This window comes from Sardina pilchardus, chromosome 19, assembly GCF_963854185.1.
Source record: "Sardina pilchardus chromosome 19, fSarPil1.1, whole genome shotgun sequence".
NCBI lineage: Eukaryota > Metazoa > Chordata > Actinopteri > Clupeiformes > Clupeidae > Sardina > Sardina pilchardus.
In genome coordinates, this window is record NC_085012.1 from 14,351,383 (window position 1) to 14,377,875 (window position 26,493).

The window sequence follows — 26,493 nt, forward strand, 5'->3', positions numbered from 1 at the left end:
GGACTCTGATGAAGGTCTCACTGACTGAAACGTATCATTAATAAACTGGTTCATCCATTGAGTAAGTAGCATTGCACTTGAAAACGAAAATATTACTTAGGCCGATGGGCTTTATACGACAATGGACAGATGATCAACAGTAACGTAATCAATCACGTTAGCAAAGGCATTTTTTTCCCTGGTTCGTTTGAAACACAACCCATAATCACAGCCCAATAGAGCAGTATCAGACTCAAATTCTGACTAGAATTTTGAGTATCACAACGTCAGGCTGGGGGTTTTTGTGTGGTTTTGTAAATGAGTTTCAATTGGTGAGAGCTGACACCGATCCGCCAGAGCAAATTCAAATGTGTGGTCAGGTTCGTCTGACTGTCAGGCTATAAGGACATAAAAAAGATGTATTCTGATTAATATAACTGGGCTGAATGACTGTCTCTATTCTTAGACCTGCACCTCGAGAAGAAGAAGGGAGGTGGAGTCTGTTTTGGTCAATAGAGAGAGGAGGGAGGCAGAGTTTGAATCTGATGTAGCTATGGTGACATCTGGGCCCATCTTCACAAGAGTGGACAGCGGTGAGAGAATTATAGAGCAAAAAGCTAAAAATCTAACTGATGAAAATATTGACATTTTCTGTTTCATAAATTGTGTTTTAAAGGGTTGTTTATTGTTAAATAAATGCCACTTGTCTATATTTGTTTATGTTTACCAGCGTCTCCAACGAATGCAATGGTGCAAGGTGAGCTGTGCTGTCATGACCCTTTTCACACCCTACATTTCTCTACCATGCGTCCATGAAGATAAATTCATTTTCATTACATTGTCTTAATGTAGGCTATTTATATCTTAAAACAATCAATAATATCTCAAGGTAAAAAAATGTAGTAGCCATGGCCTCCTTCAGGCACTCTCGCACTGAGCCAAGGAATTAGTTTAGTTATAAATACCCTTTATTTAAAGAATATCTCAAGGTACTTTCCAGAGTCCAGAGGTTGAATCGCATAGAGCGAGTATTTGGGCGACGGTGTTCGGTCTAACACTAAGCACTGTTATGGCCTTCTCTGCTTCTTCAGCCTCAGGCTCCACCCACTCCGCCGGTGATCTGACAGGAGTGGCCGTCACCGCGGGGATCCTGTGTGCCGCCTGTGTTGGCATGGCAGCCATCATCGCGTTCCTGGTGAAGAGGAGGATGACACGCTGATCCTGCCAGGGGTGCCTTAGCACAGTTTACCACCTTGCAAGTTACTTAAACATTCAACATTGATTAAACATTCAAAATGTAAATAACCGTGCAACACTCAAATTTGGTTTAGTTTGGTTTAAACTAGATTGGTTTAGTTTTGGTCATGAGATCAGTTGGTGAAGAAGCATAATAGCCAGAAGTGTAAAAGTCTGGCTTCAGAAAGCATAGCCTACAACATTAATTTACCCTATTCTCTTTATTTTCTGGAGTCAGTTAGTGTACTGATCCAGTGTTGTTTTTTTACGTTTTTTGATTGTTGGTTTTAATTACCCTGGAAATACAGAGTGTTTACTAGAGCATAGTTTGAATTTGCTCAGCGAAGTGTTTTAGTGTATCTGATATAGACGGGCCAGAGGTGAAAAACGCAACAGATGACGACAGTGCTAAAACATCAAAGTCCGGAATCAGTCAGTAAACATTGGCTGTAGTGTTATCCAATTGTGTGCAGTGGTATTTTCAAATGCATGCTTGGTGCCACCCCTCAAATTGAACCATTACTCATAGCCAGACCATAAATCTTTCAAGATTTGGGTCTGGATTTCCAGGCTAGGTTTTAAATGGAAAAATTAATGATCGAATCATACACAGACTCACATTAGTCTCTATATTGCACAGTTGGCTTGTATGCCATGAAGTCAGCTGGTAGAGAGGCATAATGGTTATATAGGCTAAATATAAAAAATAACTAAACAATTGTGTTGTTTTATTAAAAAAAAAAAAAAACAAGCCTTGCGCAATGTGAGGGATGTTAGTCTCTATATTGCGCAGTTGATTGCACTCTGAATGTTACCAGAGTTGACCAGCCATGGAAGGTGACGACTGCTGAGGTCATGTTCAGAACTACTTGAGCTTACTTTGTATTATCATTACCTGTTCATATCTTGTCTAGTGTTATGTTTGTCTATAGTGTTCAATGTGATCCAGTGGTTTGGAGATTGTTTTAGAGATGCATTATGTGAGTGGTGAGATGCTGCAGTCAGCGCTGCTCACCTGACAAAATAAATATTCACATTCCGCTGTGCTTTACTGGAGGAGGGTTTACTCTCACACTCTTAAAAAAGGGGTTCTTGGGTGTTATATAGAACCACACAGACTTTAAAGAACCATTTAGGGGTGCCATATAATATATGAAGGTATAGAACTATTTTTGGTTCTATATAGCACCTTTTTTTAAGAGTGCATGGGTTATTTACATTATTATTATTTATGCTCCAACTTATAACCAGCACTATATTGCCTGTTTACCTGGGTTTTGTTTTTTAAAAAATGTAAACAAATATAAGATGCATGCATGGGTCAATTAAAAAGTGTTTGTATGTAAGTTGTTGTGTTATGTCATAAGTGGGGTGGGACACTAATCTGCAGTTAGTCTCAAGTCCTGGGATGGGATGTGATGTGACCCACCTCATGAGCCTCTCACGAAAACTCCTCCTCATATGGCAGTGTTTGTGATTAACACATTGTGGTATATCTTACCAACCTGTAGGGATCGCTATGATATTTTAATGAGTTGGATAAGGACAAGTGCACAATGTAAAGTAAGAAGTGAAGTGAAGAATGAGTTACTGTAATGTGTACAACTGCTCTGTGTGCTTACTAACTACTTACAATACAGAGAGAGAGAGAGAGAGAGAGAGAGAGAGAAAGAAAGAGAGAGAATTCCAAAACCATTAGCTGTACATTAATGCATTGACATCAGACACAGAGTGCTGCACGGAAATCACACCACTAGTAAACATAATTAAATCATAGGTACAGTATGTTCAAAAGCTTACCACTGTAAAATTATCCTTATGATTAACTAAGTATAACTGCAGTATACAGTAAGCAAGTCACATTGGGTGGTAAAATGTGATGACTGAGGCAGTCAAAGGGGGGTAGCCTGCATGGTGCAAGGACACAAGCACCATAGAATGCAGTTACCAAGCAAACATAGCCTACACACACACACATTCAAGACTCTTCATTAGAACTTCATATTCAATTTCTGTGTCTTTCCTCTATTTCCCCAAACTTATATATTTGACGTTAAGTTTGTGAAGGTGTGTCCGTTAAAGGTTCCTTAGCAGATTCCAAATAGGACCAAGAGTTTTGTGAGACCAACAGTTCTGTGAGACTCACAAGTAACTGTGAGACCAACTGACAGAATTCAGTGCAGCCTGAGAAAAGAATCCTAGTATATGATTGGAATCCGATGGCATGTGAATGAAATCCTACATATAGCACACAAGTCCCCAAGGGGCATGATGCATGAGGTGGACAGTAGAGCTCCTTTTGTATTCCCTTGCAATACTTTCGAGGGAGCAGGAAACTTCTTATGAGAGACCACAGATGTATTGTGAGGGAGCTCAATAGAAGCTCAGAAATAAATTCCCACCCAAATAATAATAAAAGTCCCATTATGTCTCTTTGGGAGCTCTGTAAAATTTGATGACTGGTCAAATGTGAAACTAGTCCACATGGACCTTATGTCCTGAGTAATGATCTGATGCTCAAGAACATTCAAGACTTTTTTATATATATCTCTTGGGAATCTTTTCTGCCTTTAATGTCATCACTTTGTTGTGTCCAGGAATATGGAGGGCTCTGCCCATTTTAATGGTTCCTGTTATTAATATCTTCCTAGTTTTTATTAGGGATATTATTTCTATTTTACAGGTCAACCCAGATCAAATTCAGCGTATTTGTGTTGTGTCTGTTGAAGTGCCTTCTTATCCATGACAACCTGTTCCAACTGGCAGCCAATTTGGTCTGAAATTGAGGTCAGGTTTGTTTGGAGGATGACCAAATATACCACAAAGGCACACAGTGTCCCTAAAATCTAAAGGGAATTGAATTAGGCGATGTGCTTGCCAAAGGCAGCATAATATTGCCCTAATTTCATTCCTTTCTGAATTTTCTGTTGCATTGCTGTTTGCGTCCTGTAGGTGGGGCTAATGGCCAGGGCCTTCAGTAATGCAGCTCCAGACAGAGGGTGGCTTTGGTGTGAGTGCATGTGATACAGATGAGAGTCAATGCCCTTAGAAAAGTAGCCTCTAGAGAGGAAGGATGTAGCACACATGAGGAACAGAGATTGAGATCCACACACGTCACACACACATCACACACTCACACTCTTCATTGGGGAGAAACATGCGGGGTTCGGATCATGGCATAGACAGATTGAGGGAAGATCTGTCCTGAAATCAAGTCTCCCACTTGAAAGTGCAAAGAAGTAATAAATCCACAAAATCCACATTTGAGTCTTTTAATCCTCTATACTCAATCGCCAACGCCAACTGTCAGTGCACAGAAATATGCATGCAGGGGCATTGTTAATGACCACAACCCAAATTCAGTGTATGCATCCATAGGCACTGGTAATGACCACTTCTTAAAGAGATGCATCCATAGGCACTGGTAATGACCACTTCTTACAGAGATGCATCCATAGGCATTGGTAATGACCACTTCTTAAAGAGATGCATCACTAGAAATGACCACTCCTTAAAGAGATGCATCCATAGGCATTGGTAATGACCACTTCTTACAGGGATGCATCACTGGTAATGACCACTTCTTAAAGAGATGCATCACTGGTAATGACCACTTCTTAGAGAGATGCATCACTGGTGATGACCACTTCTTAAAGAGATGCATCACTGGTAATGACCACTTTGTAAAGGTGTGCACATAGGCACCGGAAATGGCCACTTCTTAAAGAGATGCATTCATAGGCACTGGTAATGACCACTTCTTGAAAATATGCATCCAGGTACACTGCCAATGAGCAGTGGTCAGATCAGGTGGATACATACAGGCACATGCATCAGTGGTCAGACACATACATTCAGACACATGCATCCTGTAAAGCATACAGCCAATACCACAGTGGCACACCTGAACTATTAGAGAGAGTTTTAGCAGGCAAAGCTTTAATTAAACTGCAGTTAAATACGAGTCAGATTAGCTTTCTGTGTGCTTTCTGTGTATGTAAGATGAGTTTAGCGCAGGCATTAGTCTTTTGGTTGTTTGTTTAAAAACAAAAAAAAAAAAACGTTGTTTGTTGGTTATTTATTTGTTTGCGTGTGTCATCAGAACTCTGAGGGGCAGCACGTCCTCCACCCATTCAGTTGGGGAATCCATCATCCGCTCCCACAGCGCCACCTCCAGGCCAGTGGAGTCCATCCAGTCCACCAGCGCACCGTAGCTCTTCCCTGCAAAAGATGACAGGAGATGTCCCCATCAGGGCATATTCCACCCATCCCCTCCCTCTCATTTCCATTTTTTTTTTCTCAGGACAACTATTTTCAAATATCTATTATCATTGATATTTATTAAAGAAGGAAACCATCAGTACAATGGCAATGCTAAAGTTTATGCATTCATTAAGAAGATTCTGATCATAGCAATATTCTTCACGTTATGCCCTGCTACATGGACATGTGCTTCTACACATTGACCAGAGGGGGCACACTCGCTCTCCAGTCTTACCAGTGCCCAGTCCGAGCCTCAAGCCTCCCAGGAAGTGATTGGCCAGCCGGTCCCGGTCCCAGGCAGTGAGCTCGACACAGGCTTCTTTCAGGTCCTCTGGCTGGAAGCCGTCGTACACCATGGTGTGGTTGAAGACAGGGCAGTCCGTCCGCTTCAGAACCCGTGTCTTCTGGCGACTCTTCCTGCTTGTGTCAGGCAGCACAAAACTGCACGAGGAAGAGGAGGAGGAAGAGAGGGATGATGAAGAGATAGAGAGGAAGAGGGGATAGAGATGGGAAGAGGAAGAGATAGAGAGGAAGAGGGGATAGAAGAACAGACAACAGATCGCAGCTGTAGGAGGCTCTTTTTTTTCCAGAGAAAAGATCCCTGCCAACAATCCAAGCCCACGCCCATTCAACAGGGCACTCATGTTCCCATCCACTGAACTACAGTCAGTCACAAAATAAACATTCTACTCATCCTACATAAAAGAATAAGTGTAGGTGTCGTCTCATTTCTGTGACTGGAATGCAGGGGATGATATTCTAGAAGTTTGAATACAATAGCGTTCCACTTGAATACAGAACACAGTGCACAGTAGCTCACCACTTCACATAGGGGTCGATAGTCGCTCCTCGGACAAGTGGGAGATTCTTGCAGTCTTTCACCCAGATGTGAACTTCACCAGAGTTTGAGGGCGTTTTGGCTGAAAGGCAGAAAGGGAGAGTCATGGAAGCTGTCTGACCTGCCGCACTACTGTACATACAATACAGTCACAGCTGTGCTCCATTCACCCTGAAACACAGACTGTGGTGCTGGCGGCGACCAAAGGACCACTCAGTACTTTCAGACAGGTGGTGCTTATGACAGCTGATACTAGGGTTGGGGTCGGCCCTAACCTGCCACAAGTGACAATGAATGATGCTGTGTGATAGTAGGCCTTTCTGTGTGTGGTATCAGTGCTGTAGCAGGAGACCTGATAATTGGTGTGTGTATAAGTATCTTACAGTAAGACATCTGGGGCAGGTAGCGAATGGCCAGTCTCATCTCCCCTCTGTACTCTGTGGGATGAGTGCTGGATGTCGTCTACACAAAAAAACATGTCACGTTTACTTTTACTGAAGTGATACAGCTCAAAATAGAATGAATAGCATGTCCTGAGTTATTTCCTCATGTTTTTTTTTTTAAATGAAAAATTAAAAAATAAATAAATGAATAGAATCAGAATTACTGTCCAAACACCTAAACCAAAAGACTCAAACTGCCATAAATGCATAATAATAATTAACATAATGTAACAACAACAATGACACAAAATAGTAGGCTACACATGTAACAAGTTCAATTTTGCTACTAGTCAAAATTATTGGCATCGATATTGAACATTCACTGCATCCATGAAGCTGTAAAGCAGGAGGAGCTCTTTGTGCTGATCTCACCCTGGCTTTGAGGGACATGTAGTTCATCTGGGTGTTGTTGAAGTCCCACACAGACAGGTCCATCTCCACCTCACCTAAGAAGCTGTTCTTCCCAAACGTGTCATGGTGCCATACAGACAGGTTGAGCACCTGGCTCTTCAGGTAATCTATTCGGACCCGATACTGCAGAGGAGAGACAGGTAGGGAGTGAATCACCTGAGTTATTTCATCTCTTTTCATCAGATCTTGTTTGTGTGTTTGAAGGTTGGGGGTTGAGGAGTTTGGCTCCTCTCATTCAATTTCTCACCCGAAGAATCTCATTGAACAAGGGGTTAACCGTCTTCTTCTTCACAGATGTCTTGCGTTTGCCAAGGCCGGCTTTGTCAGGTATGAGATAACTCTTCACGTATCTGAGCAGGGGATGATGAAGAACTTGTTATTGTTTTGTACCTACTTTACCTGTTTATTACTGTGGTACAAAGTCAAGGAAAGTAACATTTACGGGTCGGAGCGGTTCCTCTTGGAATCAACTACGGCCAGGTTCTTGCACTGCACCACGAAGATGTGGAACTCCTTCAGCTTCTGCACGTAGTTGAGTGTGAACTGGATGGTACCCTGGACTTCAACTCCACCAAAGTCCCCACTGCACACACTCATAACACTCCCGCTTACCTGCCAGGGAAAAGCACTCCGGTAACATATGGAAAGATCACAGTTAAGTGGCTCAATTTAAAAAACATTTTTTTCTGTTAATATTTTTCAATTTCTGTTCATATTTAAGGCCTAATGTCAAGGATGAAATCTAAGGAGTGAGCTGACAGAGGGGATTACACCAGTCAAGAGTATTAGGGGTGAGCTGGTGTGTGAGGGAGGTATCAGGGGTATTAGTGGTGCATTGAGGTGTGGCAGTGACAGTGACAGTGTAAAACTCAAACCAGTGAGGGGTGTGTGTGTGTGCCAGTGTTGTTAGTAGTGCTGTGTGGCAGCATGAGTGTTAAACTCTGAGTGGTAAGGGGTGTGTGTGTCTATGAATATTAAATTCGGAGAAGTGAGGACTGAATTTGCGCTTGTGTGTGATTGTGTGGGGGGGGGCGACTGCTAAACTCGGAACTAAGAGGGGTGTGTGAGAGTGATGTTATTATTTGTGTGAGGTGACTGTGACTGCTCAACCAGGAGCGTGAGGCCTGAGTGTGTGTGAGTGGTGTTAGTAGTAGAGTGTGACAGCGTGACTTAAACTGTGAGCGGTGCAGGAGCTCATGCAGACATACGGACGAGACAGACGCCATGCCAGAGGAACCGCTGAGGTTAGTGAAGGACACGCCCACTCTTTGAGGCCGACGCCCTCTTAAGCTGCTCTCCACTGAATCACTGTCATCTGAGGCCTGGACAGGAAAACACACACACACACACGTATGCTACAGCCCACACACACTTTTACACACACACATAAACATACACACACACACACACACACACACACACACACTCCTGTTGCACAGACACTCACTCACACACAAGCACACACACGCACACACATGCACACACACACACGCACACACACTCCTGTGGCACAGACACTCACTAACACACACAAACACACGCACGCACACGCACACATACACGCACACACACACTCAGGTGGCACAGAGGCCTCACTGTGCGTCAGAGCAGCTGGGGATCGGGTGAACGTACATCCTCCTGCAGGAACGAGGGCACTGACTTGCTCATCCTCCTCATGTGCTCCGACTCCGAGAAGGAGGAGGTCAGGGTGGAGGCGGACGGGGAGGCTGAGGAAGAGGAGGGGGAGGAGGAGGAGAAGATAGAGAAGGAGGAGGAAGGGTTGGAGGAGAAGGAAAAAGAGCAAGAGGAGGAAATGGAGGAGGAAGATGAGGATGGTGAGGAGGAAGTAATTGAGGTGGAAGATGAGGGACAGGAGGAGATGGAGGGGGAGGCAGAGGAGGGAGATGATGAAGATCAGGAATAGGAGGAAGAGGAGAGATGGAGGAAGATGAAGGAGGAGGGAGACAGAGGAAACAATGAACTAGGATTATGATTATGGTGGTCAGGTCATGCCTGTGGAATGGTATTTGGTCTGGTCTGAGTGTGTGCGAGAGAGAGAGAGAGAGAGAGAGAGAGAGAGAGAGAGAGAGAGAGAGAGAGAGAGAGAACTCTACTCAGTTTGTCATAAAGTGCTAATGGGACATGTGCATTCTGAGGCCTGGTGCTAACGGTTAAGGAGCGTATGTGTGTGTGAGTGTGTGTGTGTGTGTGTGTGTGTGTGTGTGCTTACCATCGCCACTACTGTGCATGAAGATGCTGGCCTTCTCACTTTCCCTCTCTGGCCCTGCGGGGGGAAGCACATGGGATTCACACGACACTCGCACCACACAGGTGTGCCGGATACCTGAGTGCTTTATTATCGACCACACAATAACGCTCACACAAATGCTGGACAAAGCCAGGAGATACCATCAAAGCAGGCTCCGGAAGACGGAGACGAAACTTCAGCATTGGTGTATGTGTGTGTGTGTGTGTGTGTCTGTGTGTGTGTGTGTGTGTGTGTGTGTGTGTGTGTGTGTGTCTATGTCTGTTGTGACGGCTCACTAGAATGTATGTGGCTGACCACTCAGCCCATCTATGCAAACATTTCTATACAATCTTTTCAATCCCTGTCAACTCCCTGGATACTCCATTACAAGTCTTTCAGCATGTCTCAAGTGATTATGTATGTACACAGAGGAATTTCTATACCTCTGAAATAACTAAGTATGTCCACAGGGAATTTTCCTCGCTTCTCAAATGACTGGATATGATATTACTGAAGCTTTAAACGACTTCTGAGTCTTCCAAATGAGTATGCTACAGAGATAATGACTGGTTCTTTTAATGACTGTATCCTAACCTCATGTCATGTCACTCTGTCTGGCTACTTGTTTGTCTGGTGCTGAGGCAGCCTCTGTCTCACCTGTTGCCGCGGTGATGTCTTCCAGGCTCTTGGTGAAGGTAGGCCGGATCCCTGCCCTCCTAAGGGCCCTTTGAACTGGACCGTCAAGATCCTCCTCACCTGGGAGACGAGGTTAGACAACATCAACAAACAAACAAATAAACAAATAAATAACAGACATAAGCCACCACAAGACCACAAGAACTCCCAGGGAGCATATGAGGACAAGGTATAAAGGGTAAAAGAGGCATATGATACCACTGAACAGAGGAACTTTAATCTGGATTTATTCTTCCCGTGTGACTTCAATAAGAACACGAGAAGCTTGTTGTCTGTTGTCAGTAAAAATTCAGGGAATGGGGAGGCATTTGCAGAATTTGTGTTAGTTGTGTATTTTGCACCAGTTAGACGAAAACAAGAAAACAAGCGGTAGTGCTTTTATACAGCATACATTACATACACATAAAACAATACACTTAGACAACTCAAACCTGTTTTTGTGTTTTTGTGTTTGTGTGTGTGTGTGTGTGTGTGTGTGTGTGTGTGTGTGTGTGTGTGTGTGTGTGTGTGTTTAACAGTTACAAACAATGTCTATTTGTGGTGATAAACAATGTTTGAGTAATGTTGGTGATAAACAATGTTGGAGTATATAAAAAGTATAGCTTTATTCTTTGTATATCTCCTTAAATACTGTATATTACAGTTACATTTGGGAAGCGTAAAATGTCCTACAGGAGAAAGTGTCTTACAGTCTAAAGTGTCCTACAATAATGTAAAGTGTCCTACAGTGTACAGTGACCTACAGTATAGTGACCTATAGTAGTGACCTTCAAAGTAAAGTGGCCTACATTGTTAAGTGTCCTACAGTGTAAAGTGCCCTACAGTATAAAGTGTCCTACATTGTAAAGTGTCCTACAGTGTAAAGTGTCCTACATTGTAAAGTGACCAAGAGAGAGGAAACTCTTACACTTGGAGTTTTTCCGTGAGGACGTCCAGCTCCCTGAGATGCTGCTCCTTGGAGACTCCTGGTTGAACTCCTCATTGGTTGGTACACTGTAAGTGGGGCGTGGCCCCAGGCTGCCCCTCCTCCCGCCCACCTCCTCTGTCCCGACGGGCGTGCTGGACCGGGCCGGACAGCCACTGTGGCTCCACTCGCAGCCCTGTTGGTCAGAGAAGGACGTGCACACCTCCTCCTGCGGCTCTGGGGGCGGTGCTGCCGCTGGGCACGTGCCTGTCTTGTCCGGGATGCCCAAGTAGTGCTGGTAGTCCCGTGGGATGAAGGAGCGCGCCAGCGGCTGCGAATCGCTGTCCTCGTACGTCCGCGACGGCCGCCTCTCATTAGATGGCCGCCTCTCGTTCAGCTTCTCCCTGCTCCTCCCCACCTCGGACGCCTTCTTGGCGAAGCTCAGGCCAAACTCTGGCATCTTCTTGGGCTTTGTGGAGCTTAGCTCTTGGCCCCTCTTTGAGGGCTTGGGCGAGGTCTGCTCCTCGTCCTCCCTGACGGCCAGGGAGTACATGCTACTAGCCCTGCGCATGCTGCCAGCTCTTTCGTTCAGGTTCCCTGTGCTGGTTCTGCGTGGCTGCTGACCCGATCGATTCTTCAGGCCAAGGGCGCTGCTGAGGGACACCTGCTCCGAGTTCCGGCGGGACTGATGTTGAGGCGCTGTCTTTCGATTCTGCTCTGGTTCCACACTGGAGGTTCTGTGGCTTGACTTGCCTGACCTGCTGTCTACCGAGGCCCTTCGGCTGCTGGTGCCACCTTCATCCCTGCTTTTGTGTCGGCTCTTCAGTGAGGGGGAAGCGGGGTGTTCTTCTCGATTGGCTGAAGATGCTTTGCTGTGCCAGCTCTCTTCCCTGGGCCTTCCATAGGACTTATCCGACATCTCGTCTGACACTCGGTATGAGGAAGTTGAGTTGGGGTTGGGCTTCCACTGTTGTGGGGAAGCCGCCCGTGGAGCTCCAGCCATTTCGTGAGGCTTTGCTGGGGGGCTTTTGGACCCTTGGAGCCTGTCCTTGGATGTTGGGGACTTTGATCTGGTTTGCACTGTGGGAGATCCTGACCAGAAGGTTTTGAGACTCCTAAAATTGGTGTCTCCTGGAGCTGGTTTCTCAGTCTTATCTTTCATAGTGAAACCGGAAAAGCTGTGCTCTTCTGAGGCATCATCGAAATCATCGTTGAAACTGAGGCCCATGGATCTCAGGTCAAAAGCAGACTTAGTGAACCTTTTATTCAGAGAGGAGGAGCCAAAGGACTGGTTCGACTTGCTCTCTGTGTCTCTTGATCTGCCACTATAGAGTTTGGATTCACCTACTTCACTCTCCCAAAAAGACTTGAGCTGCTTTAACCTCTCTCTCCGGTTCTCTAAAAGCTGGGTGTTCTGCTTGGCCGGCAACACTGGACTTGAAGGAAGAACCGGGGTGCTTGTTCTTGACAGAGATCTCGATCCAGGTGGCGTTTCCTCATCACGTTCTTCAGCTTTCGGGACTGCTTCTGGACGGGCTGAGGGAGCAGGAGGCTCATTGGCCGTACGGGAGTACTTAATGGCATCTCCACTTTTCATCCCATCTTCAGTACGGGGGTAGTTCATGGCATCTTCACTTGTGGAGGTATGGGAGTACTTCATGGTGTATCCACTTGCAGGGGCATGGGAGTACTTTGTGGTGTCTTCGCTTAAAGGGGTATGGGAGTACTTCATGGCCTCTTCACTCACCCTCTTTGCAAATCGGCTGGTATGGAGAGGAAATGGGGATGTCCTCACCTCTGAGGAGGTAACATCTTTCTTGATACGACTGCTTGCCTCAAATGTATCACTCCTCTGAGTAGAAGATGTCCTTTCTGAAACCCTCTCATCCTCAGGCTTTACATTCATATACTTTTGTTCAATTGGCGTGACCTCAATTCCCCTCTCCTCGTATGCCTTTATTTCTATAATCTGCTTCCTCTGTGGTTTCTCTTCATTGCGGGGGTTTAAGGAGGTGCTCATGGACCTAATTTCAAAATTCTGGACAGACTTCAGTGGTTCTTCAACTTGATCTCTGCCAGTCTGTCCAAGGTCCATCTGTGGATCAGGCATCGTTTTCTTGTCCGCGTTTAAGTTCGTTCTGCTGATCAGGATCTTTGGGCCGCTGATGCCCTTCTCCCAGAAGGACTTCAGGTTGGCGATTTTCGGCCTCTCTTCCTGGCTGTCCTGACGGGTGATACCTCTAGCTTTTGCCTCGGGTCCCCTTGGGACAGGGACCTCCTCTAGTCTGGGAGTACCCTGCTTCTGTGCCTCAGGCCTGTACTGCTCCACTTTGAATGCTGTTTCTGTCTTGAGCACTGAGTGGACTGGAGGATGGGCCTGGATTGTTGCCTCTTTGTTGGGCGTAGGACTGACTGGACGTTGCGGCTGGTAAGTTGTTTCTGTTTTAACTGCAGACTGGATGGGATGTTTGGATTGGTATGTTGTTCTGTTTGTTTCTGTGGTTGTCTCTCTTTGAAGTGGGGATTGGATGGAGCGTTGGGATTGGTAGCTTGTCTCTGGTTGGATTGGTGACTGAATTGAGCGCTTTGATTGGTAGTTAGTCTCTTTTTGGAGTGGTGATAGGACTGATGATTTGGATTGGTAGGTGGCCTCTGTTTGGAGTGGTGACTGGATTGTTGATTTGGATTGGTAGGTGGTCTCTGTTTGGAGTGGTGACTGGATTGATGATTTGGATTGGTAGGTGGTCTCTGTTTGGAGTGGTGACTGGATTGATGATTTGGATTGGTAGGTGGTGTCTGTTTGGGGTGGTGATTGGATTGAGCGTTTGGATTGGTATCTACTCTCTGTTTGAAGTGGGGATTGAATTGAGTGTTTGGATTGGTGGCTAGTCTCTTTTTGGAGGGGTGACTGAATTGAAGATTTGAATTTGTAAGTGGTCTCTGTTTGGAGCGGTGATTGGGTGGAGCGTTGAGGCTGGTAGCTAGTCTCTGGCAGGGGTGGGGATTGGCTGAAGTGCTGTGGTTGGTAGGTGGTGTCTGTTTGGAGTGGTGATTGGGTGGAGCGTTGTGGCTGGTAGCTAGTCTCTGGCTGGGGTGGGGATTGGCTGAAGTGTTGTGTTTGGTAGGTGGTCTCTGGTGTGGGCACAGTGTTTGCAGCTGGTTGGAGCTGGTAGGAGCCATCCCTGCTCACACCGGGCTGAAACGGACGGACTGTGATGGTGGGGCTCTCTCTCTGGGCGTCCCTCTGTTCTGGAGCCTCATCAGAGAGGTCCACGCTCTGCTCATCCGCCCAGCAGATATCATCCGGGATTAGCTTCTTCTTCTCCTTGGGCTTCTCCTGCCTGGGGATTATGGTGTAAACGTTTGCCGCTGGCTTTACCACCACTGCTTTGGCCTCCTCCTCTGAGTCTGTGATGTCATCCTTGGTATCCTCCAGGTCATGAACAGAGTCTGTGTCATGCCGGTTGCTGCTGTCGGTGCTCCTGTTAAACCACTCCAGTACCTTGGCGATGGAGTCCCCCTCCTCCACTGTGAGCTTAGAGGTCTTCGAGACCGGTGCAACAGGGGATTTGGATCTTTCAGTGTCAGCTGGCTTCTCCACCACATCTAGTGTAGATGGGAGGGGAGTCCTCTTTGATTCCTGCATTGTACCTACTAAACAAAATGAGTAAATTATTCACAAAGCAGGACTCTCTTACTGGAAATGACAAAACTGCAAAACTGTAAATCTGTATTTGAAGCTTTTGTGGGTTATAAATAGTAAAAAAATGATGTTAACTGATGTCTGGCTGCTAACAGGCAAGAGAATTCAGTGATGTAAAATTTGTATTCAGTGTCATTAGGCCCAACAGAAACATTCCCACCTTCTACAGTCTTGAGTGAGTCTGTGTTGGTATCCTTTGCTGGGAGGTCTTGGTTGTCTTTTATTAGCTGTGACCTCTCAGTGCTGGACTCTCTCCACCCGTGCTGTGCGATCTGGGAGGCAGGCTTCTCTCGGGGCAGCTGGTCTGGGTTGGGTGCCCATACAGTCTTGGCCCCGCTAGAGCCGGGGGAGGTGGAGAGGCGCTGTGCTTTGCCCACAGACGGCTTCCAGGCCTCTGGCTGCGAGAATACCGATAGGCCCATGCCTCGGGAAACATCAGTTTTGGGCCGGCTCATCTGAGGCAGGGTCTCGCTCATATGACCTTCATCTGCCCTTGAGGTGGCTTCCTTCTGCTGAGCTGCATTTGACCTTGAGGTGGCCTCTCTCAGGTGACCTTCATGCGACCTTGAAGTGATCTCTCTCTGCTGAACTCCATCTGCCTGTGAGATGACCGTGTGCTGCTGAGTCATCTCCTCTGATGTCCGCCGTTCCTCTGGACTGTCTTCAACTGACACTGGTACAAAGCGCCGTTTCCCCTCATCTCTCCTCTCAACCCGCATCACTTCTTCCTCTCTCTCCTCCTCCCTCCTCTGCAACCCCCCTGGTTCACTCTCCTGCACCGCCTCCACCCCCGAAGGCTCCCTCTGGTGGGAGTCGACAGAACTGCAGCTGGAGGCCGGCTTCAGGATGCCGCGGGTCATGGAGGTCATAGAGGTCGTGGGGCTCGTGACCCCTGACCTGCTGCTCTCTGTGCCTGAGCTCATTGTCCTGGGCAGCTTGGTTCTCTTTCTCGGCACCGGGGCCGGTCGCTTTGCTGGTGCCTCGGGTTCCTCAACTTTCACCTCCCTGACCAGCTCTCTCTGGGAAGAGAGAATCTCTACAGGGAGACAACACAGCTGGTCAGTAACAAACGACATGAGTTTATCACACGTACGCACGTACGCACGCACGTACGCACTCACTCACTCACTCACTCACTCACTCACTCACTCACTCACTCACTCACTCACTCACTCACTCACACACACACACACACACACACACACACACACACACACACACACACACACACACACACACACACACACACACACACACAGTCACAGTCACAGTCACAAAAAAAAGCCATAGGGTGTGTGTTGCAAAGACTATTCCTCACCTCGCTCCTGTGTTTTGCTAGAACTCTGAGTCCCATTGGACAGCTGAGGATGAGGCCTCTCTGTATCAAACTCCACTTGTACGTTATTAAACGGGTTATGCCTCAGCTACAAACGGACAAAAAACAGAGACTATGTAGTGAGCGCAGTGCAAACAAGACATGATGTAATACTTTGTACAGCAAACATCTACCAAAAACACAATGTAGAAATGTGTCACTACATATGGCAGGCATTCTATGAGGCATAAAAGGTGTTTAAAAGTGCTCTGAGTTGATCTGAGAGTAAATATTTGTGTTTCAGTGTTCAGTCACTGCACCTTGGGGGAGCGCATAGACAGCCTCAGGGAGTCCCGACGAGCCTCTGACGGCAGACTCTCACTTTTCCTGTTGGAGACACATCTCAATAGATAAAATACATGCAGGCAAAACTGTGTGCATTTGGGTTGAGTTTACAGATTTCCGTAAAGTCAAGATTCTTCATTTCTAAACTATTTGAGAGGCTGATATGCCTTGTCAATTGGAATCATTGTAATCAGCTAAAGCCTGATTCAAGTGGAATGCCAGATATCTATGTGTTCAGACAAAGCATCCCCACCTCAACAGAATAATCATGTTGACAAGGCATGTAGTACACCTCACTTTACAGTTTGACTTGCTGTCTTATACAGTAAGTCATTCTGTCATTCTCACATCACTCTCTATGGCCATCTTTCTGGCAGCATACTAACAGTTAACACAGCTGAATAAGTTTGAATTTAATCAGAAACATTCTTTATGGACTCCTATGGAGATTGCATGGAGAAGGACAAACAGAGACGTGTTTCATTAGATAAGACACAGTAGCCAAAGTTCTGGGGACAGTGAGAGTGTTTATTTCTGGGGCTGGCCAGCCCTCTTGTGGCCATGCTCAGAGAGGATGTGACACACACACACACACACACACACACATGCATACAGAGGGAGAGAGAGACGCCTGTGAAACGCCTTTGTTGACTTAGTGGGAGTCATCTACTACCTGAAGTCATAAGACTTCCACACCTTAAAGGCACACAACACACACACACACGCACAGCTAATAGGGCAAAACAGTCCCGGAGCATAACCAGCATATGGCAGACATGCTTAAGCATTATCTTCTCACGCTGAAGATTCTTCCGCACACACCCGTTCACCTAAGATGGAAACCCACACAAGCATGTATTTGTGTTTGAGTTTGGGGTGGGGATGCTATTATAGGTACTTTTGATGTTTGTGTATGATATGCTCATGTTTAATGAAGACCACAGTGACATAATGACATGTATATTCAAAACTAAAGTAGATTTGCAACAAAAGTAAAACTGTACAGGAACCTCACTATTGTGAAGTTGGGCTAGCACTGAGTCTAAGAACTCCATTACTAGTATTGATGTGACATCTTTATCAAGCATATGACAATAAACCTGATCTTGAATATTAATTCATATACCTTTTTTGATCCTGTGAGGGAAATTTGGCCTCTGCATTTATCCCAATTCATGAATTAGTGAACACACAGAGCATGCAGTGAAAACACAGTGAGGTGAAGCACACACTAACTTCTGTGAGCTGCCTGCCCAACAGCGGCGCTCGGAGAGCAGTGAGGGGTAAGGTCCCTTGCTCAAAGGCACTTCAGCGGTGGACTGGTCGGGGATTGAACTGGCAACCCTCCGGCTACAAGCTCGAAGCCCTACCAGTAGGCTGCCCCAATCCGAGTGGTCATATTTAAATATCTGATATATTTCTGTCCTATGTATTGTGAGGGCAGATGCACCCGTATGGGTTCAGGTGTGGGTGGGAGGCAGGTGGAGACGGAGTCAGGTATGGTCTCACCTGTCACTCTGCTCCTGGGCTTCGATCGTCTGCTGTGAGTAAGGCTTCAGTGTCGCCATGGCACCATCTATCCCACTGCCACGCCGGGGTCTCTCCAGACTTCTGGTGAAATCTGTGTGGTGTGTGGAACACACACAGTTCAAAACACACACACATTTCAGAGAGCATACAGTTACACACTTCAGAACACATACCACAGAACACACACACTTCATTAGACACACACATCAGAGAACACACACTTCAAAGAGGCGCTATGAGCGGTGAATCTGTGTGTGAACGAGAAAGACTTTAGAGAAGCTGCTGCTAGATGCAAGTGCTGTTCTTACACCATGGAGAAAATATAATGAAATTCAAAGAGTTAATCTTTTTGAATATCAGAGAGAATATCATAAAGTCATTAAGTTTTTTTTTAATTCTCTTTCTCTCACACCCATGTTTATCATGGAGGTTAGCTACAGTACATGACTACTCTTTAAGTGAATGCACATTGGCCCTTGATTCTACTACACTATACTTTGGTTCTGATACTGTAGGTCCTGCTTTGGTTCTGATGGCCTCTGTTTTGGATCTAGACTGTGCTTTGACTCTGCAGTGCTGGGCTGTGCTTTGGTTCTGCTAAGTTATGCTTTGGTTCTGCTACGCTTCTGATGTTCACCTTGTTTCTTCTGCCTCATGGAGGCCCAGATGATCTCGGACCCGTGGATGCGGTCCTGGTGCCGCTGGGACTTCACCTCGTAGAACCACTCGCCCGTCATGTACTTGAGTTTGTTCTCCTCAATCAGCAGAGACTGGAGCTGCCTGCAGCACAACAACAAAGGAACTCTGGGACACCCACATCACTTAGGACCCACATGACAAATGCAGTTAGACTGAATCAGGTGGGTCATGTGAGTGTGTGTGTGTGTGTGTGTGTGTGCGTGTGTGTGTGTGTGAGAATATGGGTGTGAGAGCGTGCAAACCTCACTGGGTGTTCCTTTCATACTGACTCCTGTTTACCAAAAATGAAAAAGCCATAAAAAACTCATCTGTGACAAAGAGGGGGTTTCAGGACAAATACCACACATTCCATCCAACACAAACTAACTTAGCCAATTAGCATTTTAATACGAAAGAGCCTGACAAAGATGTCTCTCTCTCTGTCTGAGCTGAGCTGTGAAGGGAACCTTTTCTCCATCACTGCGACAAGCTTAGAATATTTACCGCTTATAAACACCCAGGGCTTTGGCTCTAACACCCTCTGTGTTTGATCACACGGCTCTGTGCCCATGTCCTTGCGTAAAGAAATCCGTCTGAAGCCCCAGTCTCCTCCCTTCCCTCTACATGCCCATGAAAGCTGATCGGTTATGCCTCTGTGAGGGTGGATTATGCGGTGTCCACTGAAACACAATGCCCAGTGCAGACAAAAGCCCATTGCGACACTGACACGCCTGGACCTGAGAAACAGTTGTTTGAGTGTTGAGTGTTACACAGACACCTACACCACAGATGAGGCCTTTTTAATTATCCAATGAAAAACAAGACATAACACATTGTCAATAACACAATGGCTATATCCCCATCTGGAAAGATCAATTCCAGTCAGACTTTATTTATCGAAAGGGAAATCTAGAAATTTAGGAACAGATTTCTATATAACGGCCATTAAGCACAGATGACACATAATGTACTGTACTTGACTCCCTTCTCTGGCTTGAGTTGAATTGGTGTAATTTGTGTGATGCTGGAGAACTGTGATGCATGTGTTGTGATGTCAGAGGAATTGATTTTGTGTGATGTATGTGATGTCAGAGTTGAGTCTGTGTGATGCATACAGTATGTTGTGATGTTGGAGGAGTTGATTCTGTGTATATGTGATGTCGGAGTTGAGTCCTTGTGATGTAGGAGTTGATTCTGTGTGATGTATATGATGTCGAAGGAGTTGAGTCTGTGTGATGTACAGTACAGTATGTGATGTGATGTTGGTGGAAGTCAGAGGAGTTGATTCTGTGTGACATATGTGATGCTGGAGTAATAGATTCTAGTGATAAATGTGATGTCAGAGGAGTTGATTCTGTGCGATGTACTATGCGCTGTGATATCGGAGTAATTGATTTTGTGTGATGTATGTGTTGTGATGTCAGAGGAGTTGATTCTGTGTGATGTCAGAGGAGTTGATTTTGTGTGATGTTTGAGATGTCAGAGGAGTTGATTCTGTGTGATGTCAGAGGAGTTGATTCTGTGTGATGTTTGAGATGTCAGAGGGGTTGATTCTGTGTGATGTCAGAGGAGTTGATTTTGTGTGATGTTTGAGATGTATGAGGAGTTGATTCTGTGTGATGTCAGAGGAGTTGATTTTGTGTGATGTTTGAGATGTCAGAGGAGTTGATTTTGTGTGATGTTTGAGATGTCAGAGGAGTTGATTCTGTGTGATGTCAGAGTTGATTTTGTGTGATGTTTGAGATGTCAGAGGAGTTGATTCTGTGTGATGTATGTGATGTGATGTCAAGGGGCAATCACATTACACACGGCATGCGCTGCGCTCACCGCTAGGTTGCTCTTGGTTGAGGTAATGGCAACGATTTTTGTTGTGGTTACCGCTCCTATTTCTATGCTTACCGCTGGGCTCCGCGCAAAAGACCATTCACTTACAGCGCGCCGCAGTCAAAGTTCAACATATTTCAACTTTGACCGTGGTACGCGCAACAGCGGCAAAGCGGCAAAATGCCACCAGCGCTGCGCTTTGCTGAGCGCAGCGGCAGACCCGTTTTTGCGCTCTCAACCCATTGAAAGTAATGGGTTTCATAGCGCATGCCGCTTGTAATGTGATGGGGCCTTCAGAGGAGTTGATTCTGTGTGATGTATGTGATGTCAGAGGAGTTGATTCTGTCTGATGTATGTGATGTCAGAGGAGTTGATTCTGTGTGATGTTTGAGATGTCAGAGGAGTTGATTCTGTGTGATGTATGTGATCTTGTGTCAGAGGAGTTGATTCTGTGTGATGTATGTGATCTTGTGTCAGAGGAGTTGATTCTGTGTGATGTTTGAGATGTCAGAGGAGTTGATTCTGTGTGAAGTCAGAGTTGATTCTGTGTGATGTATGTGATGTCAGAGGAGTTGATTCTGTGTGATGTATGTGATGTCAGAGGAGTTGATTCTGTGTGATGTTTGAGATGTCAGAGGAGTTGATTCTGTGTGAAGTCAGAGTTGATTCTGTGTGATGTATGTGATGTCAGAGGAGTTGACTGAGTTGTGTGATGTACGTGATCTTGTGTCAGAGGCCACCAGAGGCACTGAACAAACAGCAGCTCCTGTGGGGCCGGAGGGAGCGCTCGCTCTCCCTGCGCTGCGCTGGGTTCGCCTAATGAGGGTCATGTGTCTGGCCATGCCCAGCGCTGGCCACTCTGGCGCGGGGGAAAGAACCCCGGTCACGAGAGGGGCGTGCCACGGCCGCCATTATTCCAGCACAGCGGACTTAATCCCCTTACAGACGAGCCAGCTGTGCAGCCAGGCCTGCTGGGAAATCAGCCGGACACACATTCACACACACACACACACACACACACACACATACAAACGCACACATATACACACACACACACACACGCACACATACACACAAGTGCACACACAAACACACACACTCACACACAGACATACACACGCACACACGTGCGCAGACACAAATACACACTCTCACACACAGACACACACACACATGTGCGCACACGCACGCACACAGACATATGCTAGCATGCTGCGTGCACGCACACACACACACACACACACACACACACACACACACACACATGTATGCACACACACACACACGAGATGGGTTTCACAGCAGAGTATGTATACTAACCCAAGAGTTAAGAAGAGTATATACTAATCCAAATCTCGAATATACAAATCCAAGACCCTACATCAGAGAATGTATGCTATAACCTAAAGTTAAGGCCCTTTCACAACAAACCTGAATTTATTCACAAGAAATTATGCTGGTCATTGTTATTTCACACTTTTCAAAAATGTGTGTGAAAGGCCTAATAGACCTCCAGCCATAAGCTGAATAGTAGCCTAAGATTCCAGCACAGAGAGTACACACTAACGTAAAGAGAGACACAGCACAATATTGTGCAATATGATTGACAGTCCATTTAGTAAACCAGCTCATCCTAATTAGCAGCCAGGTACAGATCAGATAATTAGTGATATCACCTGTGTTAAGCTCACAGGTAGAAAGAATGTATGGCAGGACTTTTACTTTCTGTTCGCCTCTGTCCAGGAGCAAAACCAAATTGCTTCACAGAATGACCGCTAATGGAATTAAGATGCGGTCTCGAATGAACTCGGCCAGTAGGGACCAATCCTGACTCTTCCTCCCCGTTTGCTCTCTGAATGTGGCCAATCACCTTAACTAGTGTTTCCCATGATGACTTGTAAAGCAGCACTTAGCGCTTAATCTAATAGCAGGTCACACTAGAGCGAGCGCTGGCCAGTCCGAGATGTCCGGTGTGCCCTTTATCAGATTAGAGCCGGACAAACGCTGCAGTTACAGGCAGCTATTTACACTCTCTCTCCCTCTCACACACACACACACACACACACACACACACACACACACACACAGAGGCAGCAGCAGCTGAGGAAAACACTCAATAAAGACTGAACAAGAATAACAGAGCAGAGTCTGATCTCATAAAAGAGCAGGAACACCAAGTATCACACCATCAATGAAACACTACACACACGCCAAACTCTTCTGATTCAACAAAGTGAACAGTCACCACAGAGAAGATTTCTGAAGAATTTCGACTAGTGAAGAATTTCAGTCACAGGAAAAAGAGAAATATCTTGGCCACAAACTCAGACAGACGTCTGGAATAAAAGCTAACCAAAGCACACAGGCATTGTTTACCATAAGAGACTGCTATATTAGCATGCACGCAGACAGCACTAATCCTTCCCTAATAATGTATATGTCAACAGAGAAGAGGTGCAAGCAAACAGCCCCGAGCAAAAGACGAGCAGACGTCAACACACATAATAACACAGTGCAGAGGATAAACGCACAGGTGTACACAAGGTGTGTGGGCAGGTGTGAGTGTGGTGTGCGGTCAGGTGTGAGGCCTGCGTGTGTGCGGAGAATAAAAGAGGACAGGTGTACTTGACGCGCTCCTCCTCAGCTTTCTTCAGCTCGGCGTCCCTCCTCAGGACCTCTTTGATGACCCCTTGCTCCTCCTCCGTCAGGTGACTCAGGTCGATCATGGCGGCAGCTGCTGCGTCCTTACGCCGTCCTCAAGGGTCCCCACAATCCCCCCCCCCAAAAAAGTCCTGCGTCTCTGATAAGTCCTGCGTCCCCAAAACCGCTTCGTCCCCAAAACCGCTTCGTCCCCACAAACATGTGTGATCCACGGCCCCGCTGATCCAAAGGCTCCTCAGAGTCACAGCTGTGGAGACACATTTGCTGTTATAAACAGAGTGTTCAGGTACAACAAAACTACACAATGTTCAGAGACACTTCCTGCTCTTTTCAGGGCCATTAGGGCTATAATCTATCTACTGATCAGACATACTGATGTGACACATTTCAAATAAAAGTGTTCAATCGATGTAAACAGACTCATCAATCCCATAACATCACATATAAATGTCACATTAGAGTCCCCTCCCTTGTGACATTAAGCAAAGCAAACTTCAACGTCATTAGCAAACAGGTGTCTGATGTGTTGTTTACCTGCACGGAGTGTGGTAGTTCTCTCCTCATTCTGGCCAGGTCTTTCTGCTGGTTTGAAGTCAGGTGACGGCCACAGAAACTCCTGGAGCACCTTGGCACAAAGACGCAGAGAAACAGACACTCAGAGAGACTCCGAGACTCCAAGACTCCGAGCACCAGCGCTGTTGTAAGGAAATGGGAGGGAGCTACCCAAGCTCTCCTGCGGGATACTCCTCAGCAAACTGCTGACAGTCTGTGTGTACTCAGGGCAGTTCCGAGACAGCCGAGCAGAACTGTATAGTGCAGCGTTAGTGCGTTAGTGCAGCTCTGCACTCCTGTTGTGAGCCCAAGGCCAGAGATGTGGCCAGGGGCAGGAGTAAGTCCTGTGTGAATCGAGAATCTAATAAGATGAAAGCTCGTCAGTGGGTCTGCGAATCACTTTAATGCCGGCCTCCAGAGCAGAGTGGAGCAGAGCAGAGCGGAGCAGACAGACTCCAGAGGAGCGCAAGGTGATTAGAGAGAGCATGTGACCGCCCGGGCGGCAGACGGGAGGATGGAGGAGCTGCATCACAGGGCTTCACCCTTACTAAACACACACACACACACACACACACACACACATACACACACCACCATATGCTCAAACGGCTGCTTTACCCACGCTGCACAAACTTGCTCGATAAAAAAAACACTTTAAAATGCAACAGACTTTGTTTCATATCAGAGAGTCGGAAAAAAAGTAGAACCTTTCACATTTAACACACCCATCAACATGCAGCTATAATCTGTACTATGTTATCCATAAATCATAATTCCTCCCAACCGAAACAGTTGGACAGAACAGAACCAATACACATTGAAATTGATGAACATCACTATATTTACAGTGGTGTTTCAACCAGTATAAGGTTTATTTTCACAATTAGGTTTGTAGTAGTCACTATTTAGTCACACATTGACTTAATGAGCTGTGTTTGTTTATGATGATAAAGCAGACTCTGATTGGCCCTGACATAAACTCGAGCACATAGCCAAGCCCTCCTTATATGGACAGAGCCGGAGACCTCACAAGATTCACCTAACCACAACATCAAGCAAGTCAGAGGTTGTGTGTGATGTATGAACACCAACACTATGTGCTGTAGGGTGGAAGGGTCTTCTTCAGGAGCAGTGGAGTTTCTCTCACTGTAATTAGTTTAAGCTTGCAGTGGATTTCCCACAATACAATAACATCTCGCTGTGCCCCCTCTGCCTTTCACTTCTGACACATAATCTTTGGCACATTGAGTCTGTTTTTGAACAGGTGAGCGGGGAGTTCAGCTATAAAGCTATTGATCTGGTAGTTTGTCTTTATCATACAGTCCTCTTCTGCTGTTATTTGCTTGTATCTATGCCCAATGACCCTTATCAGTGACTTTGTTATTATTGGTCGATTAGATTAGACTCTAATTGAGTTAAGCCACTGCACGAAAAGAAGGTATCATTGTAAATACATCCATGAACTACATCATGCACTCAAAACGCTCAAATCCAAGAGATGCTCCAAATGTGGTAAATCAGTGAAATCAAGAAGAATGGCCAGTCACAAGAACTATTCAGAGTTTGTAGGCGTTAGCCAGTCGTCCGTAATTACATTTTTGTAATGAGGTAATTGTGTTTGTTCCGCGGAGTCTACTTTTGGCCTTAAAAACAGTTTTGTTAACAGTTCCTATTGAGCCGTGGACTTTTCAGTTGTAGACTTTGGAGGAGGGGGAGCTATCTTGACATTTAATTCTGAATTAAATAAAGGCGGTGTATTTGCATCTGCTGACTGTAACCAAACCATACAGGGCACCCGACATACAGCTTTTATCCAACAAATAAAACAAATCTACACACATAGTTGTTCTGAAAAAGTTATTAACACACACTACACACCAATTAGACAACGGTAGGCTACACCACTGGAGTATGATTAATACAAGCAGGATCAAGCATCCTCGTAGCATAGATGATCTTTATCAGCAATTCAAAACCCTCAACACTTCCTACTGGCAAAACAAATACTTACCAAGACTATGCATGCGTGGGGATTCTCCAGTCTTGAGATCCTTTAGGGCCTAGTTAAATCAAACGATGTTTAATTCCGGCTTGGGAATGTAATTTGAGGAACTTCATGCACATTTGGCGGTATTAACACAGGTCGTTGGAGACTACATTTGCCGCGACCTGTTTCGCACAACTGATGCTCTGCAGCTCCACCTCAGAAGCGCATTCCTTCTCACCGAGGAAAATCCCTCGTAAGGACCAAGTTAAACCTGTTGGAGGTTTATGTTTAACATGATGTAAACAAGGAGAGATACCATGGGATGCCAGGCTGTAGCCTTTCTGAATTATTCTGATGTAGGCTAGGCTAATATTTCCATCTGGCACATTCCATAGGATTATACCTAAATATAAAATACAGAATAATAATAAAAAAGAGAGGTTATTTTTCAATGAATTAGGTTACTGAACTAAGCATTTAGAAAATAATCAAAGAAAATATGAGAATATGCACAATTAAGTTGTTGATTATAGAGCAAGTTAGTGTTTCTTCAATTAAAAAATAAACTCAGTATTAACATTGGCATACTCAATATGGGGAGAGAATCCAACATCCATCATCCCTTCACAACTATATTGAGTTAAGAACTAAACATAACCATGTTGATTCTTGAAAATGACACAAAGTGAGTATGAAAGAGTGTAAAAAGATTTACAAATTCAACAGAGTAAATATAGGAACAGACCAGACAGATCCCTCAATTGGCTTTTTGCTTTCCTCCCATACTGTCCAGCCACTGTGAACAGCTGACCTTCACCCAGGCAGAGGGCAAGTTTGAAATCTACACATCCATTTCATTTCAAGTTCAATTGAGCAAGCA

At 45.6% G+C, this 26,493-nt stretch overlaps 1 protein-coding gene and 1 long non-coding RNA gene across 4 annotated transcripts; one reads left to right on the forward strand and one right to left on the reverse strand.

Annotated features, from left to right (window-relative positions):
* Positions 1–493: 493 nt before the first annotated feature.
* LOC134065946 (uncharacterized) lies at positions 494–1,202 on the forward strand. Its single transcript, XR_009936343.1, has 3 exons — positions 494–572; positions 710–736; positions 1,071–1,202. It is a non-coding gene; the product is annotated as an uncharacterized LOC134065946 (long non-coding RNA).
* Positions 1,203–4,532: 3,330 nt separating this feature from the next.
* sytl2b (synaptotagmin-like 2b) lies at positions 4,533–25,779 on the reverse strand. 3 transcript variants are annotated; one of them, XM_062521622.1, is made up of 20 exons: positions 25,638–25,779; positions 23,609–23,699; positions 23,039–23,321; positions 18,549–18,691; positions 17,891–18,002; positions 16,357–16,423; positions 16,040–16,145; positions 14,882–15,757; positions 11,022–14,669; positions 10,076–10,174; positions 9,401–9,454; positions 8,803–8,897; positions 8,379–8,492; positions 7,613–7,782; positions 7,418–7,520; positions 7,132–7,293; positions 6,700–6,778; positions 6,299–6,398; positions 5,714–5,919; positions 4,533–5,436 (listed from the first exon to the last, which is right to left on the reverse strand). In XM_062521622.1, exons 3-20 carry the CDS (start codon positions 23,137–23,139, stop codon positions 5,294–5,296), a joined length of 6,378 nt encoding a protein of 2,125 aa, XP_062377606.1. In that variant the 5' UTR covers positions 23,140–23,321; positions 23,609–23,699; positions 25,638–25,779; the 3' UTR covers positions 4,533–5,293. The 3 variants fall into 3 exon arrangements, with proteins under 3 accessions (XP_062377606.1, XP_062377605.1, XP_062377607.1); XM_062521621.1 differs by having other exon boundaries at positions 11,022–14,672; XM_062521623.1 differs by lacking the exons at positions 4,533–5,436; positions 5,714–5,919; positions 6,299–6,398; ... (2 more) ...; positions 7,418–7,520; positions 7,613–7,782 and having other exon boundaries at positions 8,455–8,492; positions 8,767–8,897; positions 11,022–14,672.
* Positions 25,780–26,493: the final 714 nt, after the last annotated feature.